The following is a 22,041-nucleotide window of genomic DNA, read 5'->3' on the forward strand; positions in this document are numbered from 1 at the left end:
TGGGGGGGAGTGGGGGGCAGGAGGAGGCTGGGGGGCTGGGGGACCGGGGGGCAGGAGGAGGCTGGGGGGCCGGGGGGCAGGAGGACTCACCGTTCTCGGCTTGCCACCAGGCCTTCCTGCGGCGGGGGGCGAAGGCGGGGACGGCGTTCTCGATGCGATGGCTGGTGGGGTTGGCCAGCGGGGAGTAGGGCCGGCGCGAGTCGCACACGAAGCATTTCTTCTCCTCCTGCAGGGAGCCCCCTCAGCGCCGGCCCCGCCTGCCCCCCGCCCCGCCTGCCCCCGCCCCCGGCCCGGCCTGCCCCCCGCCCCGCCTGCCCCCGCCCGGCCCGGCCTGCCCCCCGGCCCGGCCTGCCCCCCGCCCCGCCTGCCCCCCCGCCCCGCCTGCCCCCGCCCCCGGCCCGGCCTGCCCCCCGCCCCGCCTGCCCCCGCCCCCCCCCCCGCCCGGCCTGCCCCCCGGCCCGGCCTGCCCCCCGCCCTGCCTGGCCCCGCCCCCCGGCCCGCCCCCCGCCCCGCCTGCCCCCCGCCCCGCCTGCCCCCGCCCCCAGCCCAGCCTGCCCCCCGCCCCCCGCCTGCCCCCGCCCCCGGCCCGGCCCGCCCCCCGCCCTGCCTGCCCCCTGCCCTGCCTGGCCCCCGCCCCCCGGCCCGCCCCCCGCCCCGCCTGCCCCCGCCCCCGGCCCGGCCTGCCCCCCGGCCCCGCCTGCCCCCCGCCCGCCTGCCCCCGCCCCCGGCCCGGCCTGCCCCCCGCCCCGCCTGCCCCCGCCCCCCCTGGCCCGCCCCCCGGCCCCGCCTGCCCCCCGCCCCGCCTGCCCCCGCCCCCGGCCCGGCCTGCCCCCCGCCCCGCCTGCCCCCGGCCCCAGGCTCCCCTGCCCTCCTAGGCTGCCCTTGACCCCCAGAGCTCCGCCCCGCCAGGCCCCTGCCCCACGGCCCAGGCCCCCGCCTGCCTCGCCCACCTGCAGGTGGCTGACGATGCAGTAGGGCTGGGGGCCCCGCAGCCCGCATGTGGAGGAGGCCGTCAGGCGCTCGGCGCGGCCCACCAGCAGGTCCCCGGTGACGGGGTAGCAGCCGCCCAGGGAGCAGCCGTGCGGGAGCTCGGGGGGCTGGCACAGGGCCCCCCCCAGCACTGCGGAGAGAGGGCTGAGCTGAGGGGGCGCAGCGCTGGGTCTGTGCGGGCCCTGGACGCAGGAGCTGGGGTGCGGCGGGAGCCCAGTCGCCTGCTCCCCTTGGGCAGAGCCCCTCTGCCAAGGGGGGAGATTGCTGTGGGGGGCAGGTTCCACTGAGGGGGGGTAGCCCAGCGCTGTGGGGGAGGTTGCCGTGGGGCGGGGTAGCCCGGAGTTGTGGAGGGGAGGTTATACTGAGGGGGGAGGTTGTGCTGAGGGGGGTAGGTTGCCGTGGGGCGGGGTACCCCGGCGCTGTGGGGAGGAGGCTGCCGTGGGGCGGGGTAGCCTGGCACTGGGGGGGGGAGGTTGCCGTGGGGCGGGGTAGCCTGGCACTGGGGGGGGAGGTTGCCGTGGGGCGGGGTACCCCGGCGCTGTGGGGAGGAGGTTGCCGTGGGGCGGGGTAGTCCGGTGATGTGGGGGGGGAGGTTGCCGTGGGTGGGGTAGCCTGGCACTGAGGGGGGGGAGGTTGCCATGGGGCGGGGTACCCCAGCGCTGTGGGGAGGAGGTTGTGCTGAAGGGGGGTAGCCCGGCGCTGAGGGGGGGGAGGTTGTGCTGAAGGGGGGTAGCCTGGCACTGTGGGGAGAAGGTTGCGCTGAGGGGGGGTAGCCCGGCGCTGTGGGGGGGAGGTTGCCGGGGGCGGGGTAGCCTGGCACTGAGGGGGGTTGCGCTGAGGGGGGGTAGCCCGGTGCTGAGGGGGGGGAGGTTGCGCTGAGGGGGGGTAGCCCGGTGCTGAGGGGGGGGAGGTTGCGCTGAGGGGGGGTAGCCCGGTGCTGAGGGGGGGGGAGGTTGCGCTGAGGGGGGGAGGTTGCGCTGAGGGGGGGTAGCCCGGTGCTGAGGGGGGAGAGGTTGCGCTGAGGGGGAGAGGTTGCGCTGAGGGGGGGTAGCCCGGTGCTGAGGGGGGGAGGTTGCGCTGAGGGGGGGAGCCCGGCGCTGAGGGGGGGGAGGTTGCGCTGAGGGGGGGAGGTTGCGCTGAGGGGGATAGCCCGGCGCTGAGGGGGGGGAGGTTGCGCTGGGGGGGTAGCCCGGCGCCGGGGGGGGGGGGGAGATTGCGCTGGGGGGGTAGCCCGGCGCTGGGGGGGGGAGGTTGCGCTGAGGGGGGGTAGCCCGGCGCCGGGGGGGGGGAGGTTGCGCTGGGGGGGGTAGCCCGGCGCCGGGGGGGGAGGTTGTGCTGGGGGGGTAGCCCGGCGCCGGGGGGGGAGATTGCGCTGAGGGGGGCAGCCCGGCGCTGAGGGGGGGAGGTTGCGCTGGGGGGGTAGCCCGGCGCCGGGGGGGGAGGTTGCGCTGGGGGGGTAGCCCGGCGCTGAGGGGGGGAGGTTGCGCTGGGGGGGTAGCCCGGCGCCGGGGAGGGGAGGTTGCGCTGGGGGGGTAGCCCGGCGCTGAGGGGGGGGAGGTTGCGCTGGGGGGGTAGCCCGGCGCCGGGGGGGGAGGCTGCGCTGGGGGGAGCCCGGCGCTGAGGGGGGGAGGTTGCGCTGAGGGGGTAGCCCGGCGCTGGGGGGGGAGGTTGCGCTGGGGGGGTAGCCCGGCGCTGGGGGGGGGAGGTTGCGCTGAGGGGGGGTAGCCCGGCGCTGAGGGGGGGGAGGTTGCGCTGGGGGGGTAGCCCGGCACTGAGGGGGGGGAGGTTGCCGTGGAGCGGGGTAGCCTGGCACTGGGGGGGGGAGGTTGCCATGGGGCGGGGTAGCCCGGCGCTGAGGGGGGAGGTTGTGCTGAAGGGGGGTAGCCCGGCGCTGTGGGGGGGAGGTTGCCGTGGGGCGGGGTAGCCTGGCACTGAGGGGGGAGGTTGCGCTGAGGGGGGGTAGCCTGGTGCTGAGTGGGGGGAGGTTGCGCTGGGGGGGTAGCCTGGCGCTGAGGGGGGGAGGTTGCGCTGAGGGGGGGTAGCCCGGCGCCGGGGGGGGAGGTTGCGCTGAGGGGGGTAGCCCGGCGCCGGGGGGGGGAGATTGCGCTGGGGGGGTAGCCCGGCACTGAGGGGGGGGGAGATTGCGCTGGGGGGGTAGCCCGGCACTGAGGGGGGGGAGATTGCGCTGGGGGGGTAGCCCGGCACTGAGGGGGGAGATTGCGCTGGGGGGGTAGCCCGGCACTGAGGGGGGAGATTGCGCTGGGGGGTAGCCCGGCGCTGAGGGGGGGGAGGTTGCGCTGAGGGGGGGTAGCCCGGCGCCGGGGGGGGCGGTTGCGCTGGGGGGGTAGCCCGGCGCTGAGGGGGGGGAGGTTGCGCTGAGGGGGGGTAGCCCGGCGCCGGGGGGGGAGGTTGCGCTGAGGGGGGGTAGCCCGGCGCCGGGGGGGAGGTTGCGCTGAGGGGGGGTAGCCCGGCGCCGGGGGGGGAGGTTGCGCTGAGGGGGGTTAGCCCGGCGCTGAGGGGGGGGAGGTTGCGCTGAGGGGGGGTAGCCCGGCGCCGGGGGGGGGGGAGGTTGCGCTGAGGGGGGGTAGCCCGGCGCTGAGGGGGGGAGGTTGCGCTGAGGGGGGGTAGCCCGGCGCCGGGGGGGGAGGTTGCGCTGAGGGGGGTTAGCCCGGCGCTGAGGGGGGGGAGGTTGCGCTGAGGGGGGGTAGCCCGGCGCCGGGGGGGGAGGTTGCGCTGAGGGGGGGTAGCCCGGCGCTGAGGGGGGGAGGTTGCGCTGAGGGGGGGTAGCCCGGCGCCGGGGGGGGGAGGTTGCGCTGAGGGGGTTAGCCCGGCGCTGAGGGGGGGGAGGTTGCGCTGAGGGGGGGTAGCCCGGCGCCGGGGGGGGGGAGGTTGCGCTGAGGGGGGTAGCCCGGTGCTGAGGGGGGGAGGTTGCGCTGAGGGGGGGTAGCCCGGCGCCGGGGGGGGGAGGTTGCGCTGAGGGGGGTAGCCCGGCGCTGAGGGGGGGGGAGGTTGCACTGAGGGGGGGTAGCCCGGCGCCGGGGGGGGGAGGTTGCGCTGAGGGGGGTTAGCCCGGCGCTGAGGGGGGGGAGGTTGCGCTGAGGGGGGGTAGCCCGGCGCCGGGGGGGGGGAGGTTGCGCTGAGGGGGGGTAGCCCGGCGCTGAGGGGGGGGGAGGTTGCGCTGAGGGGGGTAGCCCGGCGCTGAGGGGGGGAGGTTGCGCTGAGGGGGGGTAGCCCGGCGCTGAGGGGGGGGGAGGTTGCGCTGAGGGGGGGTAGCCCGGCGCTGAGGGGGGGGAGGTTGCGCTGAGGGGGGGTAGCCCGGCGCTGAGGGGGGGGAGGTTGCGCTGAGGGGGGGTAGCCCGGCGCCGGGGGGGGAGGTTGCGCTGAGGGGGGGTAGCCCGGCGCCGGGGGGGGCGGTTGCGCTGGGGGGGTAGCCCGGCGCTGGGGAATTAGAGAACGGCTGGGGGGCTGGGCCTGCTCCAGGCTGCCCCGACCCCCCCCCCCCCCCCCGGCCACCTGCCCCTGCCCCTCAGGCTGGGAACGCCGGGACCCTCCCTTCCGCTGCCGGAAATAGCCCGGCCCGGCCCTTCCCCAGGCTCCAGCCAGCCGGGTGGGGGGAGGGGGGCTGCCAGGGAGGCCCCCCCAATGCTGCGGGCTCCTCCCCCGCCCCACAGGCCAAGGTGCAGGCTGAGCCCCATGGGGGCTGAGTAGTGGGGGGCACCGGCCCTGGGGGAAGGGCACCTAAGTGGCAGGGGCCATGGGGGGAGCTGAAGGCCCCCCCACCAAGCTCCAGCTTCCCAGCCAGACTTCCCCCCCCCCCAAGAAACCGGGCATAGGGCGGGGCCAGGCTGCACATCTGGGGCGGGGCGGGGCCAGGCTGCACATCTGGGGCGGGGCCAGTTTGCACATCTGGGCGGGGGAGGGGTATCACCGCCGGCCCGTGGGGCTCCCCGCGCCCCACACTTGGCACCAGCCCCCCGACTCACCCGCGAGCAGCCAGCCCCACAGCCTCATTGGTCACTCGGTCCCCGCTCCGCCCGGCCGCCGGCTCCTGGCCCTGCGGGGGGACACGCCGGTGAGCCGAGCCGGGCCGGGCCGGGCCGGGCCGAGCCGAGCCGAGCCGAGCCCCCTCCGGGCCGCCCCCGCTCACCTGCCCCGGTCCCGCTCGGCCCGGCCCTGCCCTGCTGCGATCGGGCCCGAACTCGGGAAAGTTGCGAGGGGGCGGAGGGAAAGCGCGGGGCGGATCGGCCGCGGGAGCCGGGCCCGGGCAGCCCAGACGGGCCGGAAAGGGACCTGGGATGCGGGACAGCCCAGGGGATTCGGGGGCACAGCCGTGGGGAGCCGGGGGGCACAGGCCCAGGGGATTTGGGGGCACAGACGTGGGGAGCCGGGGGGCACAGGCCCAGGGGATTCGGGGGCACAGGCGTGGGGAGCCGGGGGGCACAGGCCCAGGGGATTTGGGGGCACAGACGTGGGGAGCCGGGGGGCACAGGCCCAGGGGATTTGGGGGCACAGGCCCAGGGGATTCGGGGGCACAGGCCCAGGGGATTTGGGGGCAAAGACGTGGGGAGCCGGGGGGCACAGGCCCAGGGGATTTGGGGGCACAGACGTGGGGAGCCGGGGGGCACAGGCCCAGGGGATTTGGGGGCACAGGCCCAGGGGATTCGGGGGCACAGGCGTGGGGAGCCGGGGGGCACAGGCCCAGGGGATTCGGGGGCACAGGCGTGGGGAGCCGGGGGGCACAGGCCCAGGGGATTCGGGGGCACAGACATGGGGAGCCGGGGGGCACAGGCCCAGGGGATTCGGGGGCACAGGCGTGGGGAGCCGGGGGGCACAGGCCCAGGGGATTTGGGGGCAAAGACGTGGGGAGCCGGGGGACACAGGCCCAGGGGATTTGGGGGCACAGTCCCAGGGGATTTGGGGGCACAGGCGTGGGGAGCCGGGGGGCACAGGCCCAGGGAATTGGGGGGCACAGGCACAGGGGATTCGGGGGCCCAGGGGATTTGGGGGCACAGGCCCAGGGGATTCGAGGGCACAGGCGTGAGGGAGCCGGGGGGCACAGGCCCAGGGGATTTGGGGGCACAGGCACAGGGGATTTGGGGGCACAGATGTGGGGAGCTGGGGGGCACAGGCCCAAGGGATTTGGGGGCACAGACCTGGGGAGCCGGGGGGCACAGGCCCAGGGGATTCGGGGGCACAGGCGTGGGGAGCCGGGGGGCACAGGCCCAGGGGATTTGGGGGCACAGGCGTGGGGAGCCGGGGGGCACAGGCCCAGGGGATTCGGGGGCACAGGCGTGGGGAGCCGGGGGGCACAGGCCCAGGGGATTTGGGGGCACAGGCGTGGGGAGCCGGGGGGCACAGGCCCAGGGGATTCGGGGGCACAGGCGTGGGGAGCCGGGGGGCACAGGCCCAGGGGATTCGGGGGCACAGGCGTGGGGAGCCGGGGGGCACAGGCCCAGGGGATTCGGGGGCACAGGCCCAGGGGACTCGGGGACACAGACGTGGGGAGCTGGCGGGGTTGTTGGCCGCAGGCGCTCGCGGTGCACAGCTCCTGTCCCGCCGTCTCCAGCTTTTCCCCGGCGCTGGCCGGCTGGGCTGGAATGCGAGTCCGGCGGGAGGGGGCTGCACTCAGGCTGGCGGCCAAGGCTGGATTTCAGCCAAGGCAGCCGGGCCAAATCCCGCCCCCGGTCCAGCCCCGCCAGGCGAAGGAGCCCGGGTCCCTTGCTCAGGGCTCCCCGCCCCGGGCCTGTCCCACTCAGCTGCGGCTCAGCACCAGGCAAAGGGTCCTGCGGGCCCAGCCCGCGCCCCACCCCAGAGGCAGGCGCCTCAGCGCCCAGCCAGGGGCTTGTTGGATAAATATGGCAGGGATGCGATGTCTCGGTCCAGCCCCGCACCGCCCCTCGCCCGCCCCCGCCAGCTCCTCGCCCGCCCCTCGCCCGCCCCCCGGCCCCCGCCAGCCCCTTGCCCGCCCCCCGCCAGCCCCGCACCAGCCCCCCGCCAGCCCCTCGCTGCCCCCCGGCCCTCGCCCGCCCCTCGCCCGCCCCTCGCCGCCCCCCGGCCCCTGCCAGCCCCGCACCAGCTCCTCGCCGCCCCCTGGCACTTTCTGCCCCATGCCGCCCCCCGGCCCCCGCCAGCCCCTCGCCGCCCCCCGGCCCCCGCCAGCCCCTCGCTGCCCCCCGGCCCCCGCCAGCCCCTCGCCGCCCCCTGGCACTTTCTGCCCCTTGCCGCCCCCCAGCACCCGACAGCCCCTCACCACCCCCCACCTCCTCCAGTGCCTCATCGCCCGCTGGCCTCTCGCTGCAGGTGCTGCAGGGGGGTTTTGTTCACTCTGGCGTTACAGTCACTGGTTGCTTTGTTGTGTGTGGTTCCGACTGTCCTGTGCTGCTCTGCAGTCGCGCTGTGGGGGGCTCCGGGGGGCTGCGATCTGTGGATCCAGGTTCCCGTCCCTTTGGCAGCAGTGGGCCGGGCTGCACGCCGTGGGTGGCGCATCCGGCAGTAAGTGCCTGGGGCGCAGTAGAAGGGAGGGGGCTTGCAAGGGCCGGGGGGCTGGAGGCCGTGAGAGGGGGTTCCAGGAAGCAGAGGCCTGTGGGCTAACGCGAGTGGGGTCTCTGAGCAGCGTGCCCCAGGAGGCAGAGGGGGTTCCAGGAAGCAGAGGCCTGTGGGCTAACGCGAGTGGGGTCTCTGAGCAGCGTGCCCCAGGAGGCAGAGGGGGCTTCGATGCTCAAGGAGGCTGGCCCCCCGAAGGGTTCTTGCTGGGAATTGGGGGGCGCTGCAGCGTCCGCCGGTGAGTCTGCACCACCGGGAGCAGCGGGGAGATGGCCTACAGGCGGGCGCTGTGGGGCCTGCCCGTGGGGAGCCTGGCCCAGGCCCGGCTGGAAGAGACTGACCCGTCCAGGGGCCGGACTCCTGTCCCGGCGGGGAGCAGCCAGACCCCCGGAGCGTCTCAGACTCGCTGGACTCGGCCAGACAGACGCGGTGCCCACTGGGCCGTGCTCCGCCAGCAGCGGATTGTCCCGGGCGGGGTCCCCTCCGCAGGTCTGCGGAGCCAGGAGATGGGGCTGTGGCTAAGGGAATTGGAGGCACAAGAGAAGGAGCGTGAGGCCCGTGGGGAGCAGCGGCAGCATGCGCAGGCCATGGCGGAGCCCGGCTGCGCTCAGTGGGGAGGGGCCCAGGCTGGCCAGACACTTGGAGAAGCTCGTAGGGACGCGGCCGGTTCCTCGGCTCCTTCAAGCGAGCCTGCGAGTTGCGCCAGGTCCCCCAGCCGACCGGCTCCAGCAGCTCCCCCCTTGCTGGATCAGGAGGCCGCAGGGGGGCTCGGCCAGCTGGAGGGGCTGCAGCCGCGGGACTCTGAACGGGTCAAAGCCAAAGGACCAGCACGGCTCGGGGGGGAGGCTGCTCAGGCCAGCCCCCCGGGAGACCTGTCACTCCGGAGGCGGGTCTCCGTGTGCCGGGTGGGGGGGGGCGGGTCTCTCCGTGTGCCGGGTGGGGGGGGGGCGGGTCTCTGTGTGCCGGGTGGGGGAGGCGGGTCTCTCCGTGTGCCGGGTGGGGGGGGGCGGGTCTCCCCGTGTGCCGGGTGGGGGGGGCGGGTCTCTGTGTGCCGGGTGGGGGAGGCGGGTCTCTCCGTGTGCCGGGGGGGGGGGGTCTCTGTGTGCCGGGTGGGGGAGGCGGGTCTCCCCGTGTGCCGGGTTGGGGGAGGCGGGTCTCCGTGTGCCGGGTGGGGGAGGCGGGTCTCTCCGTGTGCCGGGTGGGGGAGGCGGGTCTCTGTGTGCCGGGTGGGGGGGGCGGGTCTCTCCGTGTGCCGGGTGGGGGAGGCGGGTCTCTGTGTGCCGGGTGGGGGGGGCGGGTCTCTCCGTGTGCCGGGTGGGGGGAGGCGGGTCTCTGTGTGCCGGGTGGGGGAGGCGGGTCTCTCCGTGTGCCGGGTGGGGGGAGGCGGGTCTCTGTGTGCCGGGTGGGGGGAGGCGGGTCTCTCCGTGCCGGGTGGGGGGAGGCGGGTCTCTCCGTGTGCCGGGTGGGGGGAGGCGGGTCTCCGTGTGCCGGGTGGGGGGAGGCGGGTCTCTCCGTGTGCCGGGTGGGGGAGGCGGGTCTCTCCGTGTGCCGGGTGGGGGGAGGCGGGTCTCTGTGTGCCGGGTGGGGGGAGGCGGGTCTCTCCGTGTGCCGGGTGGGGGAGGCGGGTCTCTGTGTGCCGGGTGGGGGAGGCGGGTCTCTCCGTGTGCCGGGTGGGGGGAGGCGGGTCTCTCCGTGTGCCGGGTGGGGGAGGCGGGTCTCTCTGTGTGCCGGGTGGGGGGAGGCGGGTCTCTCCGTGTGCCGGGTGGGGGGAGGCGGGTCTCTCCGTGTGCCGGGTGGGGGGAGGCGGGTCTCTCCGTGTGCCGGGTGGGGGGAGGCGGGTCTCCGTGTGCCGGGTGGCGGAGGCGGGTCTCTCCGTGTGCCGGGTGGGGGGAGGCGGGTCTCTCCGTGTGCCGGGTGGCGGAGGCGGGTCTCTCCGTGTGCCGGGTGGGGGAGGCGGGTCTCCGTGTGCCGGGTGGGGGGAGGCGGGTCTCTCCGTGTGCCGGGTGGGGGGAGGCGGGTCTCCGTGTGCCGGGTGGGGGGAGGCGGGTCTCTCCGTGTGCCGGGTGGGGGGGGCGGGTCTCCGTGTGCCGGGTGGGGCAGGGCGGCCCCTGCGGAGCCAGAGCCTCGTGCCCCTGCAGGCGGCTGGCAGGGAGGTGACGGGCGACTGGGACACGGGGGAGGTGACGCTGGCCCATGCTAGTGGCCCCAGACCACACGGTGCCCAGCTGACCCTGAGGGGCAGAGACGGGACCCGTTCGAGGTGCCCGGAGCCCGGGTGCATCTGAGATGGGGGGGCTAAGGAGGGCCCCGAGGAAGTGGGGGTCACCGGCACCGGGGTGCTGATGGGCAGGACCTTGAGAATTGGCCAGAAGGACCCCACAGGGCTCTGGTTGCTCCCCGGAGCCAGAGCCACCGGACAAGAGGCCCCAGGGGCCCGGGATCAGCAGGGCTAGGACCTTGGACCCAGGCGGGGGGGGGAGGTCCCTGTCCCTGCCCCGGCTCCTGAATTCCAGGCGGAGGTGCAGGCGGACCCCCCCTTGCAGAGACTGAGGGACCGGACTGGCCTGGGCGCAGCTCAGCCCTGGGGGCAGGCGGCCAGGGGAGGTTCCTGGGGGGGGGGGGGGGATTCCTGTTCCGGGAATGGCCCCCCCGGGAAGGTGGAGTTGTTTCTCTTTGAGGCCATGGGAAGGTGGGTGGGTGCAGCCAAAAGCCTCGCCCCAGGCTGCTGTACCTGGCCCCCGACGTCCCCTTCGCAGGGCACCAGGGGCTCCGGCGCACCCGGCTGAGGCTGCTTCAGGCCTTTCACTGGCCGGGGATGTTTGCGCCGGGCAGCGGTGCCTTGAGCAGGGCGACTGGACGGGGGGGGGGGGGTGGATTTGGCTACGCGCGGCCCCGGGGCCGTGGCCCTGCCCTCTAGCCAGGCAGACACGGTGGCAGACGCGCTGCCGGCCCTTTCCAGCAGGGGGGTTCCCCAGGGGTCCTCACGGACCAGGGATCCACTGCCCGTCGGCCCCGCTCCGGTGCTTGTGGGAGACGCACGGGGCCCGGCTCACCTGGACCCCAGCGTACGGCGCCCGCAGGACTGGGACGAGTCCCTGCCCCCCCCTGCACAGGGGGTGCCCCAGGGGTCCCCTGGGTTCCCCCGACTGAGCCGCGGTGCAGGAGAAGAGTGTGGAGACCCCTGGGCTTGCTGAGAGTTGGGGGGGGGGAGGCCTCCCCAGACGGAGCGTCGGGGGTGGGGGACGTCCTGGCTTTGTGGGAAAGGCTCCCTGGGCTCGTGGGCCGGCCAGAGACCCTGGGCAGAGCCCGGGGGAAGCGGCAGGGCTGGTGCCTCAGCGCACGGGACCGAGCCCCCTGGCACCCGCCAGCCCCTTGCAGGCCCCTGGGGCCGGGCAGCACTAGGATGGATTTGGCGGGTCGAGGTCCTGCCCAGCTTGGCTGCGCTTAGGGGTCAGGGTAACACTCCACAGGGCTGGCTGGGGCCCAGGCAGGTGGTGGGCTCCTGGCACCTGGGGGGCACCGCCAGGAAGGGGTGAGCAAAGGGGCAGGCTCTGGTCAGTGCAGGCTGCCCTGGCTGGTGACCAGGCCCTTGGTAGGCACAGCATGGGTGAGGCAGCCCGAGCCCCACGCCAGGCCTGGCAAGCCCAGGGCCCCTTCCCCTGCGTGAGCCTGGGGCTGTGCCCCGAGGTCCTGCCCGGCCAGGGCCCCCCCCACTGCCATCTGGCTGGCACCATGGCGGCTGCCTTCCTGGGCTGAGCTGGGCGCTCCCCGAGGCCTCAGGAGCGGGGCGAAGGCTCGGCCGGGGGGGGCTCCGGCTGCCCCGGGGCGGGGGGGGGCACAGCCGGCCCCACCCAGCAGGGGCCAGAGAGACGCAGCTGCAGAGTCAGGACACGCGCAGCCTTTATTGGCAGAGTCCAGGGCTACAGGCGCCGGCTGGGGACGAGGCTGGAACCGTGTGAAGAGCCCCTGCCAGGCACGGCCCACCCCGGCTTCCCTCCCGCTCGCCAGCCCCACGGCACCGCCTGCCCCCGCGCGCCACCTGCCCCACGGCACCGCCTGCCCCCACGAGCCGCCTGCCCCACGGAGCCGCCTGCCCCCACGAGCCGCCTGCCCCACGGCACCGCCTGCCCCCGCGAGCCGCCTGCCCCACGGCGCCGCCTGCCCCCGCGAGCCGCCTGCCCCACGGCGCCGCCTGCCCCCGCGCGCCACCTGCCCCACGGCACCGCCTGCCCCCACGAGCCGCCTGCCCCACGGAGCCGCCTGCCCCCGCGAGCCGCCTGCCCCACGGCACCGCCTGCCCCCGCGCGCCGCCTGCCCCACGGCACCGCCTGCCCCCACGAGCCGCCTGCCCCACGGCACCGCCTGCCCCTGCGAGCCGCCTGCCCCACGGCGCCGCCTGCCCCCGCGCGCCGCCTGCCCCACGGCACCGCCTGCCCCCGCGCGCCGCCTGCCCCACGGCACCGCCTGCCCCGCGCGCCGCCTGCCCCACGGCACCGCCTGCCCCCACGAGCCGCCTGCCCCACGGCACCGCCTGCCCCGCGAGCCGCCTGCCCCACGGCGCCGCCTGCCCCGCGAGCCGCCTGCCCCACGGCGCCGCCTGCCCCCGCGAGCCGCCTGCCCCACAGCACCGCCTGCCCCCGCGAGCCGCCTGCCCCACGGCGCCGCCTGCCCCCGCGAGCCGCCTGCCCCACGGCACCGCCTGCCCCAGCGAGCCGCCTGCCCCACGGCGCCGCCTGCCCCCGCGAGCCGCCTGCCCCACGGCGCCGCCTGCCCCCGCGACCCGCCTGCCCCACGGCGCCGCCTGCCCCCGCGAGCCGCCTGCCCCACGGCGCCGCCTGCCCCTGCGAGCCGCCTGCCCCACAGCACCGCCTGCCCCTGTCAGGCACGGCCCACCCCGGCTTCCCTCCCGCTCACCAGCCCCACGGCACCGCCTGCCCCCGCGAGCCGCCTGCCCCACGGCACCGCCTGCCCCCGCGAGCCGCCTGCCCCACGGCGCCGCCTGCCCCCGCGAGCCGCCTGCCCCACGGCGCCGCCTGCCCCCGCGAGCCGCCTGCCCCACGGCGCCGCCTGCCCCACGGCGCCGCCTGCCCCCGTGAGCCGCCTGCCCCACGGCACCGCCTGCCCCCGCGAGCCGCCTGCCCCACGGCACCGCCTGCGCCCATGAGCCACCTGCCCCACGGCACCGCCTGCCCCCGCGAGCCGCCTGCCCCACGGCACCGCCTGCCCCCACGAGCCGCCTGCCCCACGGCACCGCCTGCGCCCACGAGCCGCCTGCCCCCGCGAGCCGCCTGCCCCACGGCACCGCCTGCGCCCACGAGCCGCCTGCCCCACGGCACCGCCTGCCCCCGCGAGCCGCCTGCCCCACGGCGCCGCCTGCCCCCGCGAGCCGCCTGCCCCACGGCGCCGCCTGCCCCCGCGAGCCGCCTGCCCCACGGCGCCGCCTGCCCCCGCGAGCCGCCTGCCCCACGGCACCGCCTGCCCCCGCGAGCCGCCTGCCCCACGGCGCCGCCTGCCCCACGGCGCCGCCTGCCCCCGCGAGCCGCCTGCCCCACGGCACCGCCTGCCCCCACGAGCCGCCTGCCCCACGGCACCGCCTGCCCCCGCGAGCCGCCTGCCCCACGGCACCGCCTGCCCCCGCGAGCCGCCTGCCCCACGGCACCGCCTGCCCCCGCGAGCCGCCTGCCCCACGGCGCCGCCTGCCCCCGCGAGCCGCCTGCCCCACAGCGCCGCCTGCCCCCGCGAGCCGCCTGCCCCACGGCGCCGCCTGCCCCCGCGAGCCGCCTGCCCCACGGCGCCGCCTGCCCCCGCGAGCCGCCTGCCCCACGGCGCCGCCTGCCCCCGCGAGCCGCCTGCCCCACGGCGCCGCCTGCCCCCGCGAGCCGCCTGCCCCACGGCGCCGCCTGCCCCCGCGAGCCGCCTGCCCCCGCGAGCCGCCTGCCCCACGGCACCGCCTGCCCCCGCGAGCCGCCTGCCCCACGGCACCGCCTGCCCCCGCGAGCCGCTGGCACTAACAGGCGGGATAGGGTGGCCCGCGGGGGGGGGCGGCGCTGCAGGCTGGCGGGGGGGGCGGCGCTGCAGGCTGGCGGGGGGGGGCTGGCACTAGCAGGCGGGATAGGGTGGCCCGCGGGGGGGGGCGGCGGTGCAGGCTGGCGGGGGGGGGCTGGCACTAGCAGGCGGGATAGGGTGGCTCGCGGGGGGGGCGGCGCTGCAGGCTGGCGGGGGGGGGGGGCTGGCACTAGCAGGCGGGATAGGGTGGCCCGCGGGGGGGGGCGGCGCTGCAGGCTGGCGGGGGGGGCGGCGCTGCAGGCTGGCGGGGGGGGGCTGGCACTAGCAGGCGGGATAGGGTGGCCCGCGGGGGGGGGCGGCGGTGCAGGCTGGCGGGGGGGGGCTGGCACTAGCAGGCGGGATAGGGTGGCCCGCGGGGGGGGGCGGCGGTGCAGGCTGGCGGGGGGGGGCTGGCACTAGCAGGCGGGATAGGGTGGCCCGCGGGGGGGGGCGGCGCTGCAGGCTGGCGGGGGGGGGCTGGCACTAGCAGGCGGGATAGGGTGGCCCGCGGGGGGGGGGCGGCGGTGCAGGCTGGCGGGGGGGGCGGCGCTGCAGGCTGGCGGGGGGGGGCTGGCGCTAGCAGGTGGCGTAGGCGTTGGCCTTCTCCCGGATCTCCTCCAGCAGCCCGGAGACCCGTCCCTCCAGCGCCCGCAGCTGCGTGGCCTTCGCCTCCAGCACGTCCTCGCCGGCTGCGAAGCGCCGCTCCAGCTCTGTGGGCAGGCGGGACGGCGGGTGAGCCCCTGCCCCAGCCACCACCCCCACGGGCAGCCTGCCCGCCCCACCCCTACCAGGCCCTCCGGGGGGGGGCTGCTCTGTAACCCGGTGCCCCCAGGGCCGCAGAGTGGGCCCAGCCGTCCAGGGCAGAGCCGGCCCAAGCCCAGGGGAGCGCCGACGTCTCCGGCGCTGCTGTACCCGGCGGGGGGCGAACACCCCCAGGCCACAGGCAGAGGGACCCGGGAGGACTAAGGCTCTGCCATGTCCCACCTGCCCCGCCCCCCACCCTGCCCGCTAGGCCATGCCCATTCCGCCCCTGCCCTGCCTCCCAGCCCCCCCTCCAGGCCCAGCCAGTCCCGCCCTCCCCAGCCCTCCAGCCGCCAGGTGTGCCCTGGGGGGCCTGCCCCATGGAGGCGAGCTCCCGCCCCAGCCGTGCAGCCCAGGTACCTTCCAGCTTCCTCTGGCTGCCGCTAGCCTTGTCCAGGAGCTGCTGCGCGTCCTGCATGAGGCGCGTCACCCGGAGCAGAGCGGGGCCCGTGGCCCCGGCCAGCCCAGCCACCCGGCTCTGCAGCTCCGCGTACCCCGGCCTCGCCACCGCCACCGCCTGGGAGCAAAGGCGCCGACTGACGGGCAGAGCCAGGACCCGATCCCAGCGCCCGCGGGGGGAGGGGGAGGGACAGGGCGCCAGCAGGCGTTGGGGGCGGATGCGAGGGGGGGGTCAAGGCGCCAGCAGGCGTTGGGGGCGGGTGTGAGGGGGGAGTCAGGGCGCCAGCAGGCGTTGGGGGCGGGTGTAGGGGGGGTCAGGGCGCCAGCAGGCGTCGGGGGCGGGTGCGAGGGGGGGGTCAGGGCGCCAGCAGGCGTTGGGGGCACGGCGGGGGGGGGTCAGGGCGCCAGCAGGCGTCGGGGGCGGGTGCGAGGGGGGGTCAGGGCGCCAGAAGGCGTTGGGGGCACGTGGGGGGGGGGTCAGGGCGCCAGCAGGCGTTGGGGGCGGGTGCGAGGGGGGGGGTCAGGGCGCCAGCAGGCGTTGGGGGCGGATGCGAGGGGGGGGTCAGGGCGCCAGCAGGCGTCGGGGGCGGGTGTGAGGGGGGGTCAGGGCGCCAGCAGGCGATGGGGGCGGATGCGAGGGGGGGTCAGGGCGCCAGCAGGCATTGGGGGCGGATGCGAGGGGGGGGTCAAGGCGCCAGCAGGCGATGGGGGCGGGTGTGAGGGGGGGGTCAGGGCGCCAGCAGGCGTCGGGGGCGGGTGTGAGGGGGGGTCAGGGCGCCAGCAGGCGTCGGGGGCGCGTGTGAGGGGGGGGGTCAGGGCGCCAGCAGGCGTCGGGGGCGGGTGTGAGGGGGGGGTCAGGGCGCCAGCAGGCGTTGGGGGCGCGTGCGAGGGGGGGGGGTCAGGGCGCCAGCAGGCGTTGGGGGCGCGTGCGAGGGGGGGGGTCAGGGCGCCAGCAGGCGTTGGGGGCGCGTGCGAGGGGGGGGGCAGGGCGCCAGCAGGCGTCGGGGGCGGGTGTGAGGGGGGGTCAGGGAGCCAGCAGGCGATGGGGGCGGATGCGAGGGGGGGGTCAAGGCGCCAGCAGGCGTCGGGGGCGGATGCGAGGGGGGGGTCAAGGCGCCAGCAGGCGGCGGGGGCGGGTGTGAGGGGGGGTCAGGGAGCCAGCAGGCGATGGGGGCGGATGCGAGGGGGGGTCAGGGCGCCAGCAGGCGTCGGGGGCGGGTGTGAGGGGGGGTCAGGGCGCCAGCAGGCGTCGGGGGCGGGTGTAGGGGGGGGTCAGGGCGCCAGCAGGCGTCGGGGGCGGGTGTGAGGGGGGGGTCAGGGCGCCAGCAGGCGTTGGGGGCGCGTGCGAGGGGGGGGTCAGGGCGCCAGCAGGCGTCGGGGGCGCGTGCGAGGGGGGGGTCAGGGCGCCAGCAGGCGTCGGGGGCGGGTGTGAGGGGGGGGGTCAGGGCGCCAGCAGGCGTTGGGGGCGGGTGCGAGGGGGGGGTCAGGGCGCCAGCAGCCGTTGGGGGCGGATGCGGGGGGGGCCAGGCGCCAGCAGGCGATGGGGGCGGATGCGAGGCGGGGCCTGTGCGCCAGCAGGCATTGGGGGCGGATGCGAGGGGGGGGTCAAGGCGCCAGCAGGCGATGGGGGCGGCTGCGAGGGGGGGGTCAAGGCGCCAGCAGGCGTCGGGGGCGGGTGTGAGGGGGGGGTCAGGGCGCCAGCAGGCGTCGGGGGCGGATGCGAGGGGGGGGTCAAGGCGCCAGCAGGCGATGGGGGCGGGTGTGAGGGGGGGTCAGGGCGCCAGCAGGCGTCGGGGGCGGGTGTGAGGGGGGGTCAGGGCGCCAGCAGGCGTTGGGGGCGGGTGTAGGGGGGGTCAGGGCGCCAGCAGGCGTTGGGGGCGCGTGCGAGGGGGGGGTCAGGGCGCCAGCAGGCGTTGGGGGCGGGTGCGAGGGGGGGGGTCAGGGCGCCAGCAGGCGTTGGGGGCGGATGCGAGGGGGGGGTCAGGGCGCCAGCAGGCGTCGGGGGCGGATGCGAGGGGGGGGAGTCAGGGCGCCAGCAGGCGATGGGGGCGGGTGGGGGGGGGTCAGGGCGCCAGCAGGCGTTGGGGGCGGGTGTGGGGGGGGGTCAGGGCGCCAGCTGGCGTTGGGGGCGGGTGTGAGGGGGGGTCAGGGCGCCAGCAGGCGCGGGGGCGGGTGTGAGGGCGGGTCAGGGCGCCAGCAGGCGTTGGGGGCGGGTGTGGGGGGGGTCAGGGCGCCAGCAGGCGTTGGGGGCGGGTGTGGGGGGGGGTCAGGGCGCCAGCAGGCGTTGGGGGCGGGTGTGGGGGGGGGTCAGGGCGCCAGCAGGCGTTGGGGGCGGGTGTGGGGGGGGGGGGTCAGGGCGCCAGCAGGCGTTGGGGGCGGGTGTGAGGGGGGGTCAGGGCGCCAGCAGGCGTTGGGGGCGGGTGTGGGGGGGGTCAGGGCGCCAGCAGGCGTTGGGGGCGGGTGGGGGGGGGTCAGGGCGCCAGCAGGCGTTGGGGGCGGGTGTGTGTGTGGGGGGGGTCAGGGCGCCAGCAGGCGTTGGGGGCGGGTGTGTGTGTGGGGGGGGTCAGGGCGCCAGCAGGCGTTGGGGGCGGGTGTGGGGGGGGGTCAGGGCGCCAGCAGGCGTTGGGGGCGGGTGTGGGGGGGGGTCAGGGCGCCAGCAGGCGTTGGGGGCGGGTGTGGGGGGGGGTCAGGGCGCCAGTAGGCGTTGGGGGCGGGTGTGTGTGTGGGGGGGGTCAGGGCGCCAGCAGGCGTTGGGGGCGGGTGTGTGTGGGGGGGGGGTCAGGGCGCCAGCAGGCGTTGTGGGCAGGTGTGGGGGGGGGTCAGGGCGCCAGCAGGCGTTGGGGGCGGGTGTGTGTGTGGGGGGGGGTCAGGGCGCCAGCAGGCGTTGGGGGCGGGTGTGGGGGGGGGTCAGGGCGCCAGTAGGCGTGGGGGCGGGTGTGTGTGTGGGGGGGGTCAGGGCGCCAGCAGGCGTTGGGGGCGGGTGTGTGTGTGGGGGGGTCAGGGCGCCAGCAGGCGTTGGGGGCAGGTGTGGGGGGGGGTCAGGGCGCCAGCAGGCGTTGGGGGCGGGTGTGTGTGGGGGGGGGTCAGGGCGCCAGCAGGCGTTGGGGGCGGGTGTGGGGGGGGGTCAGGGCGCCAGCAGGCGTTGGGGGCGGGTGTGTGGGGGGGTCAGGGCGCCAGTAGGCGTTGGGGCGGGTGTGTGTGTGTGGGGGTCAGGGCGCCAGCAGGCGTTGGGGGCGGGTGTGTGTGGGGGGGGGTCAGGGCGCCAGCAGGCGTTGGGGGCGGGTGTGTGTGTGGGGGGGGTCAGGGCGCCAGCAGGCGTTGGGGGCAGGTGTGGGGGGGGGTCAGGGCGCCAGCAGGCGTTGGGGGCGGGTGTGTGTGTGGGGGGGGGGGTCAGGGCGCCAGCAGGCGTTGGGGGCGGGTGTGGGGGGGGGTCAGGGCGCCAGCAGGCGTTGGGGGCGGGTGTGGGGGGGGTCAGGGCGCCAGCAGGCGTTGGGGGCGGGTGTGTGTGTGGGGGGGGTCAGGGCGCCAGCAGGCGTTGGGGGCGGGTGTGTGGGGGGGGTCAGGGCGCCAGCAGGCGTTGGGGGCGGGTGTGGGGGGGGGTCAGGGCGCCAGCAGGCGTTGGGGGCGGGTGTGGGGGGGGGGGGTCAGGGCGCCAGCAGGCGTTGGGGGCAGGGCGCAGGCTGGCAGCGTGAGCCAAGGGGGGGGAACGCGCTGGAACAGGATTTCAGGGCCAGGGCTGGGGGCTCCCACCTGGTCCAGGTCCCCCGTGGCCAACGTGGCTTTCTGGGCTCTCTCCTCCGCCTCCTGGGCCAGCCCCCGGGTGGCCGTGGCCTTGTCCTGCAGGGCAGCCACGTCCTTGGCCAGCGCCCGCAGGGGGCCCCGCAGCCGCCCCTCCTTCTCCTGCAGGCCCGGCAGCCGGCGCTCGGCCTGCGGACACGGGACCCATCACTGCCCCGGCCCAGCCCCATGGAAACCCTGCAGCCAGCGCGTCTGGCCAGGAGCAGAGCCGGGCAGGGGTAAGGGCCGGGCAGCAGGGGGCCCACGGCTGGACACAGCCTAGCTTGGGGGGCTGGGATGGGCCCCCGGCGTGGCAGACCCACTCACCTCCTTGACTCTGCTCTCCACGCCCCGGATCGCCTCCTTGGTGCCCCTCAGCGCCCGCTCTGCCACCGAGACCTGCCCCTTGGCTGCCGCCAGCACCTCCTGCGTGGCCCGGAGCACCCCGCTCACGCCCGCTGCTCGCTCCCTGGGGAGGCGCACGAGGCTGTCCCGTCACCTCGGGACCCTCCCCACCCCTGCCCGGCCAGGGGTCTCACAGCGCCCCCTGCTGGCAGCCCCCCAGCCGCGCCTTGTCCCCCCACAGCACGCACAACTGGGAGCCCCTTGACTGCCCCCTGCCCCCCACAGCGCCCCCTGCTGGCAGCCCCCCAGCCGCGCCTTGTCCCCCCACAGCACGCACAACTGGGAGCCCCTTGACTGTCCCCTGCCCCCCCACAGCGCCCCCTGCTGGCAGCCCCCAGCCGCGCCTTGTCCCCCCACAGCACGCACAACTGGGAGCCTCTTGACTGCCCCCTGCCCCCCCACAGCGCCCCCTGCTGGCAGCCCCCCAGCCGCACCTTGTCCCCCCACAGCACGCACAACTGGGAGCTCCTTGACTGTCCCCTGCCCCCCCACAGCGCCCCCTGCTGGCAGCCCCCCAGCCGCACCTTGTCCCCCCACAGCATGCACAACTGGGAGCCCCTTGACTACATCCTACCCCCCACAGCGCCCCCTGCTGGGAGAGGCCGGGACCGGACGAGCCAGGAGACTGGCCCAGCCAGGGCTCCTGTCCCTGGAACCTCACCTGGCCTGGCCTGCCTGTGCCAGCAGCTCGTGGGCCGTGGCCAGGCCGTGGGCCGTGCCGTTCAGGCCGGTGTCCACGCCCTGCAGCTGCCGGATGCTGGCCTGGATCTCCTGCAGCAGGTGCTGGATCCTGCTGGGGCTGCTGGGCAGGGGGATGCTCAGCACTTGCTGAGCCACCAGCTCGATGCTCTCCGGGTCGGCTCCCTCCTCTGCAGACGGGGAGGCTCAGTGCGGGCGCCGGGACACTGGCAGCCGCTTGCGCTTGCCCTGGCTCAGCCAGCGGGGATTCCCGGCAAGCCAGGCTGCAGCGCCCCCGGCCCTCCCCTTGGCTCCAGCTCCGGCTCCATACCTGCCAGGCTGCAGCGCCCCCGGCCCCCCCCCTTGGCTCTAGCTCCGGCTCCATACCTGCCAGGCTGCAGCGCCCCCGGCCCTCCCCCTTGGCTCCAGCTCCGGCTCCATACCTGCCAGGCTGCAGCGCCCCCGGCCCCCCCCCTTGGCTCTAGCTCCGGCTCCATACCTGCCAGGCTGCAGCGCCCCCGGCCCCCCCCCTTGGCTCCAGCTCCGGCTCCATACCTGCCAGGCTGCAGCGCCCCCGGCCCCCCCCCTTGGCTCTAGCTCCGGCTCCATACCTGCCAGGCTGCAGCGCCCCCGCCCCCCCCCTGGCTCCAGCTCCGGCTCCATACCTGCCAGGCTGCAGCGCCCCCGGCCCCCCCCCTTGGCTCCAGCTCCGGCTCCATACCTGCCAGGCTGCAGCGCCCCCGGCCCCCCCCCCTTGGCTCCAGCTCCGGCTCCATACCTGCCAGGCTGCAGCGCCCCCGGCCCCCCCCTTGGCTCCGGCTCCATACCTGCCAGGCTGCAGCGCCCCCGGCCCCCCCCCTGGCTCCAGCTCCGGCTCCATACCTGCCAGGCTGCAGCGCCCCCGGCCCCCCCCTTGGCTCCAGCTCCGGCTCCATACCTGCCAGGCTGCAGCGCCCCCGGTCCCCCCCCCTTGGCTCCAGCTCTGGCTCCATACCTGCCAGGCTGCAGCGCCCCCGGCCCCCCCCTTGGCTCCAGCTCCGGCTCCATACCTGCCAGGCTGCAGCGCCCCCGGTCCCCCCCCCCCTTGGCTCCAGCTCCGGCTCCATACCTGCCAGGCTGCAGCGCCCCCGGCCCCTCCCTTGGCTCCGGCTCCGGCTCCGGCTCCATACCTGCCAGGCTGCAGCGCCCCCGGCCCCTCCCTTGGCTCCGGCTCCATACCTGCCAGGCTGCAGCGCCCCCGGCCCCCCCCTTGGCTCCAGCTCTGGCTCCATACCTGCCAGGCTGCAGCGCCCCCGGCCCCCCCCTTGGCTCCGGCTCCATACCTGCCAGGCTGCAGCGCCCCCGGCCCCCCCCTTGGCTCCGGCTCCGGCTCCATACCTGCCAGGCTGCAGTGCCCCCGGCCCCCCCCTTGGCTCCGGCTCCATACCTGCCAGGCTGCAGTGCCCCCGGCCCCCCCCTTGGCTCCATACTTGCCAGGCTGCAGCGCCCCCGGCCCCCCCCTTGGCTCCAGCTCCGGCTCCATACCTGCCAGGCTGCAGCGCCCCCGGCCCCCCCCTTGGCTCCAGCTCCGGCTCCATACCTGCCAGGAAGTCCTTGATCTTCTGGATGAACCTTCGCAGCCTGGCTGTCGACTCCTCCATGTGGCCTCTGGCTGCCTGGGACCCCTCCAGCGTCTCCTGGGCCTGGCTCCTGGCACCCTGGGCCAGCGCCTGCATCTCCTGCACCTGCAACGGTTCTCAGTGATGGCTCTGCTGGTGCCAGCTGTCAGCCACAGCCAGCATGGGGACCCTGCAAGGGCAGTGCCCACCTTGGCACACCGGTGCAAGAGGCACATCTGTGTGCGCAGGGCTGGGGGTGAGTGTGCAGCACATCTATGCACGCACACAGCAGGGGCGAGCGAGCGTGCCCCCAGGTGCGAGAGGCACATTGGTGTGCACAGGGCTGGGGGCGAGTGTGCAGCACATCTATGCACGCACACAGCAGGGGCGAGCGAGCGTGCCCCCAGGTGCGAGAGGCACATTGGTGTGCGCAGGGCTGGGGGCGAGTGTGCAGCACATCTATGCACGCGCACAGCAGGGGCGAGCGAGCGTGCCCCCAGGTGCGAGAGGCACATTGGTGTGCGCAGGGCTGGGGGCGAGTGTGCAGCACATCTATGCACGCGCACAGCAGGGGCGAGCGAGCGTGCCCCCAGGTGCGAGAGGCACATTGGTGTGCGCAGGGCTGGGGGCGAGTGTGCAGCACATCTATGCACGCACACAGCAGGGGCGAGCGAGCGTGCCCCCAGGTGCGAGAGGCACATCGGTGTGCGCAGGGCTGGGGGTGAGTGTGCAGCACATCTATGCACGCGCACAGCAGGGGCGAGCGAGCGTGCCCCCAGGTGCAAGAGGCACATTGGTGTGCACA

At 77.2% G+C, this 22,041-nt stretch overlaps 3 protein-coding genes across 5 annotated transcripts in view; all 3 read right to left on the reverse strand.

Moving 5' to 3' along the window:
- Nucleotides 1–5,265, reverse strand: part of LAMB2 (laminin subunit beta 2) — a 51,403-nt gene extending 46,138 nt beyond the window's left edge. Inside the window, exons 1-4 of the mRNA XM_089781302.1 lie at nt 5,138–5,265; nt 4,974–5,044; nt 951–1,120; nt 87–226 (exon numbers count right to left, since the gene is read on the reverse strand). Coding sequence (XP_089637428.1) covers nt 87–226; nt 951–1,120; nt 4,974–5,001 — 338 coding nt within the window. The 5' untranslated portion in view covers nt 5,002–5,044; nt 5,138–5,265. The remainder of the gene's footprint in view (nt 1–86; nt 227–950; nt 1,121–4,973; nt 5,045–5,137) is intronic.
- A 7,004-nt stretch (nt 5,266–12,269) lies between these two features.
- On the reverse strand, nt 12,270–13,632 carry LOC149523828 (uncharacterized; the record flags this gene model as incomplete). The annotated part of the gene is made up of 1 exon (XM_089781303.1): nt 12,270–13,632. A coding segment is annotated over one exon (1,221 nt), but the record flags the coding sequence as incomplete, so codon positions are not given.
- Nucleotides 13,633–14,066: 434 nt separating this feature from the next.
- Nucleotides 14,067–22,041, reverse strand: part of LOC149523829 (laminin subunit beta-2-like) — a 57,504-nt gene continuing 49,529 nt past the window's right edge. For 2 of the 3 annotated variants that reach the window (XM_089781299.1, XM_089781298.1), the window contains 6 exons: nt 21,218–21,362; nt 19,622–19,829; nt 18,883–19,024; nt 18,529–18,705; nt 14,740–14,896; nt 14,069–14,288 (listed from right to left, as the gene is read on the reverse strand). In XM_089781299.1, the coding sequence (XP_089637425.1) occupies nt 14,155–14,288; nt 14,740–14,896; nt 18,529–18,705; nt 18,883–19,024; nt 19,622–19,829; nt 21,218–21,362 (963 nt within the window). In that variant the 3' untranslated portion in view covers nt 14,069–14,154. Of the gene's footprint in view, nt 14,289–14,739; nt 14,897–18,528; nt 18,706–18,882; nt 19,025–19,621; nt 19,830–21,217; nt 21,363–22,041 lie in introns of all 3 variants that reach the window. The other variant, XM_089781300.1, reaches the window with a different exon arrangement.

This window comes from Pelodiscus sinensis, chromosome 11 (assembly GCF_052426305.1).
Source record: "Pelodiscus sinensis isolate ZL-2025 chromosome 11, ASM5242630v1, whole genome shotgun sequence".
Classification (NCBI taxonomy): Eukaryota; Metazoa; Chordata; order Testudines; family Trionychidae; genus Pelodiscus; species Pelodiscus sinensis.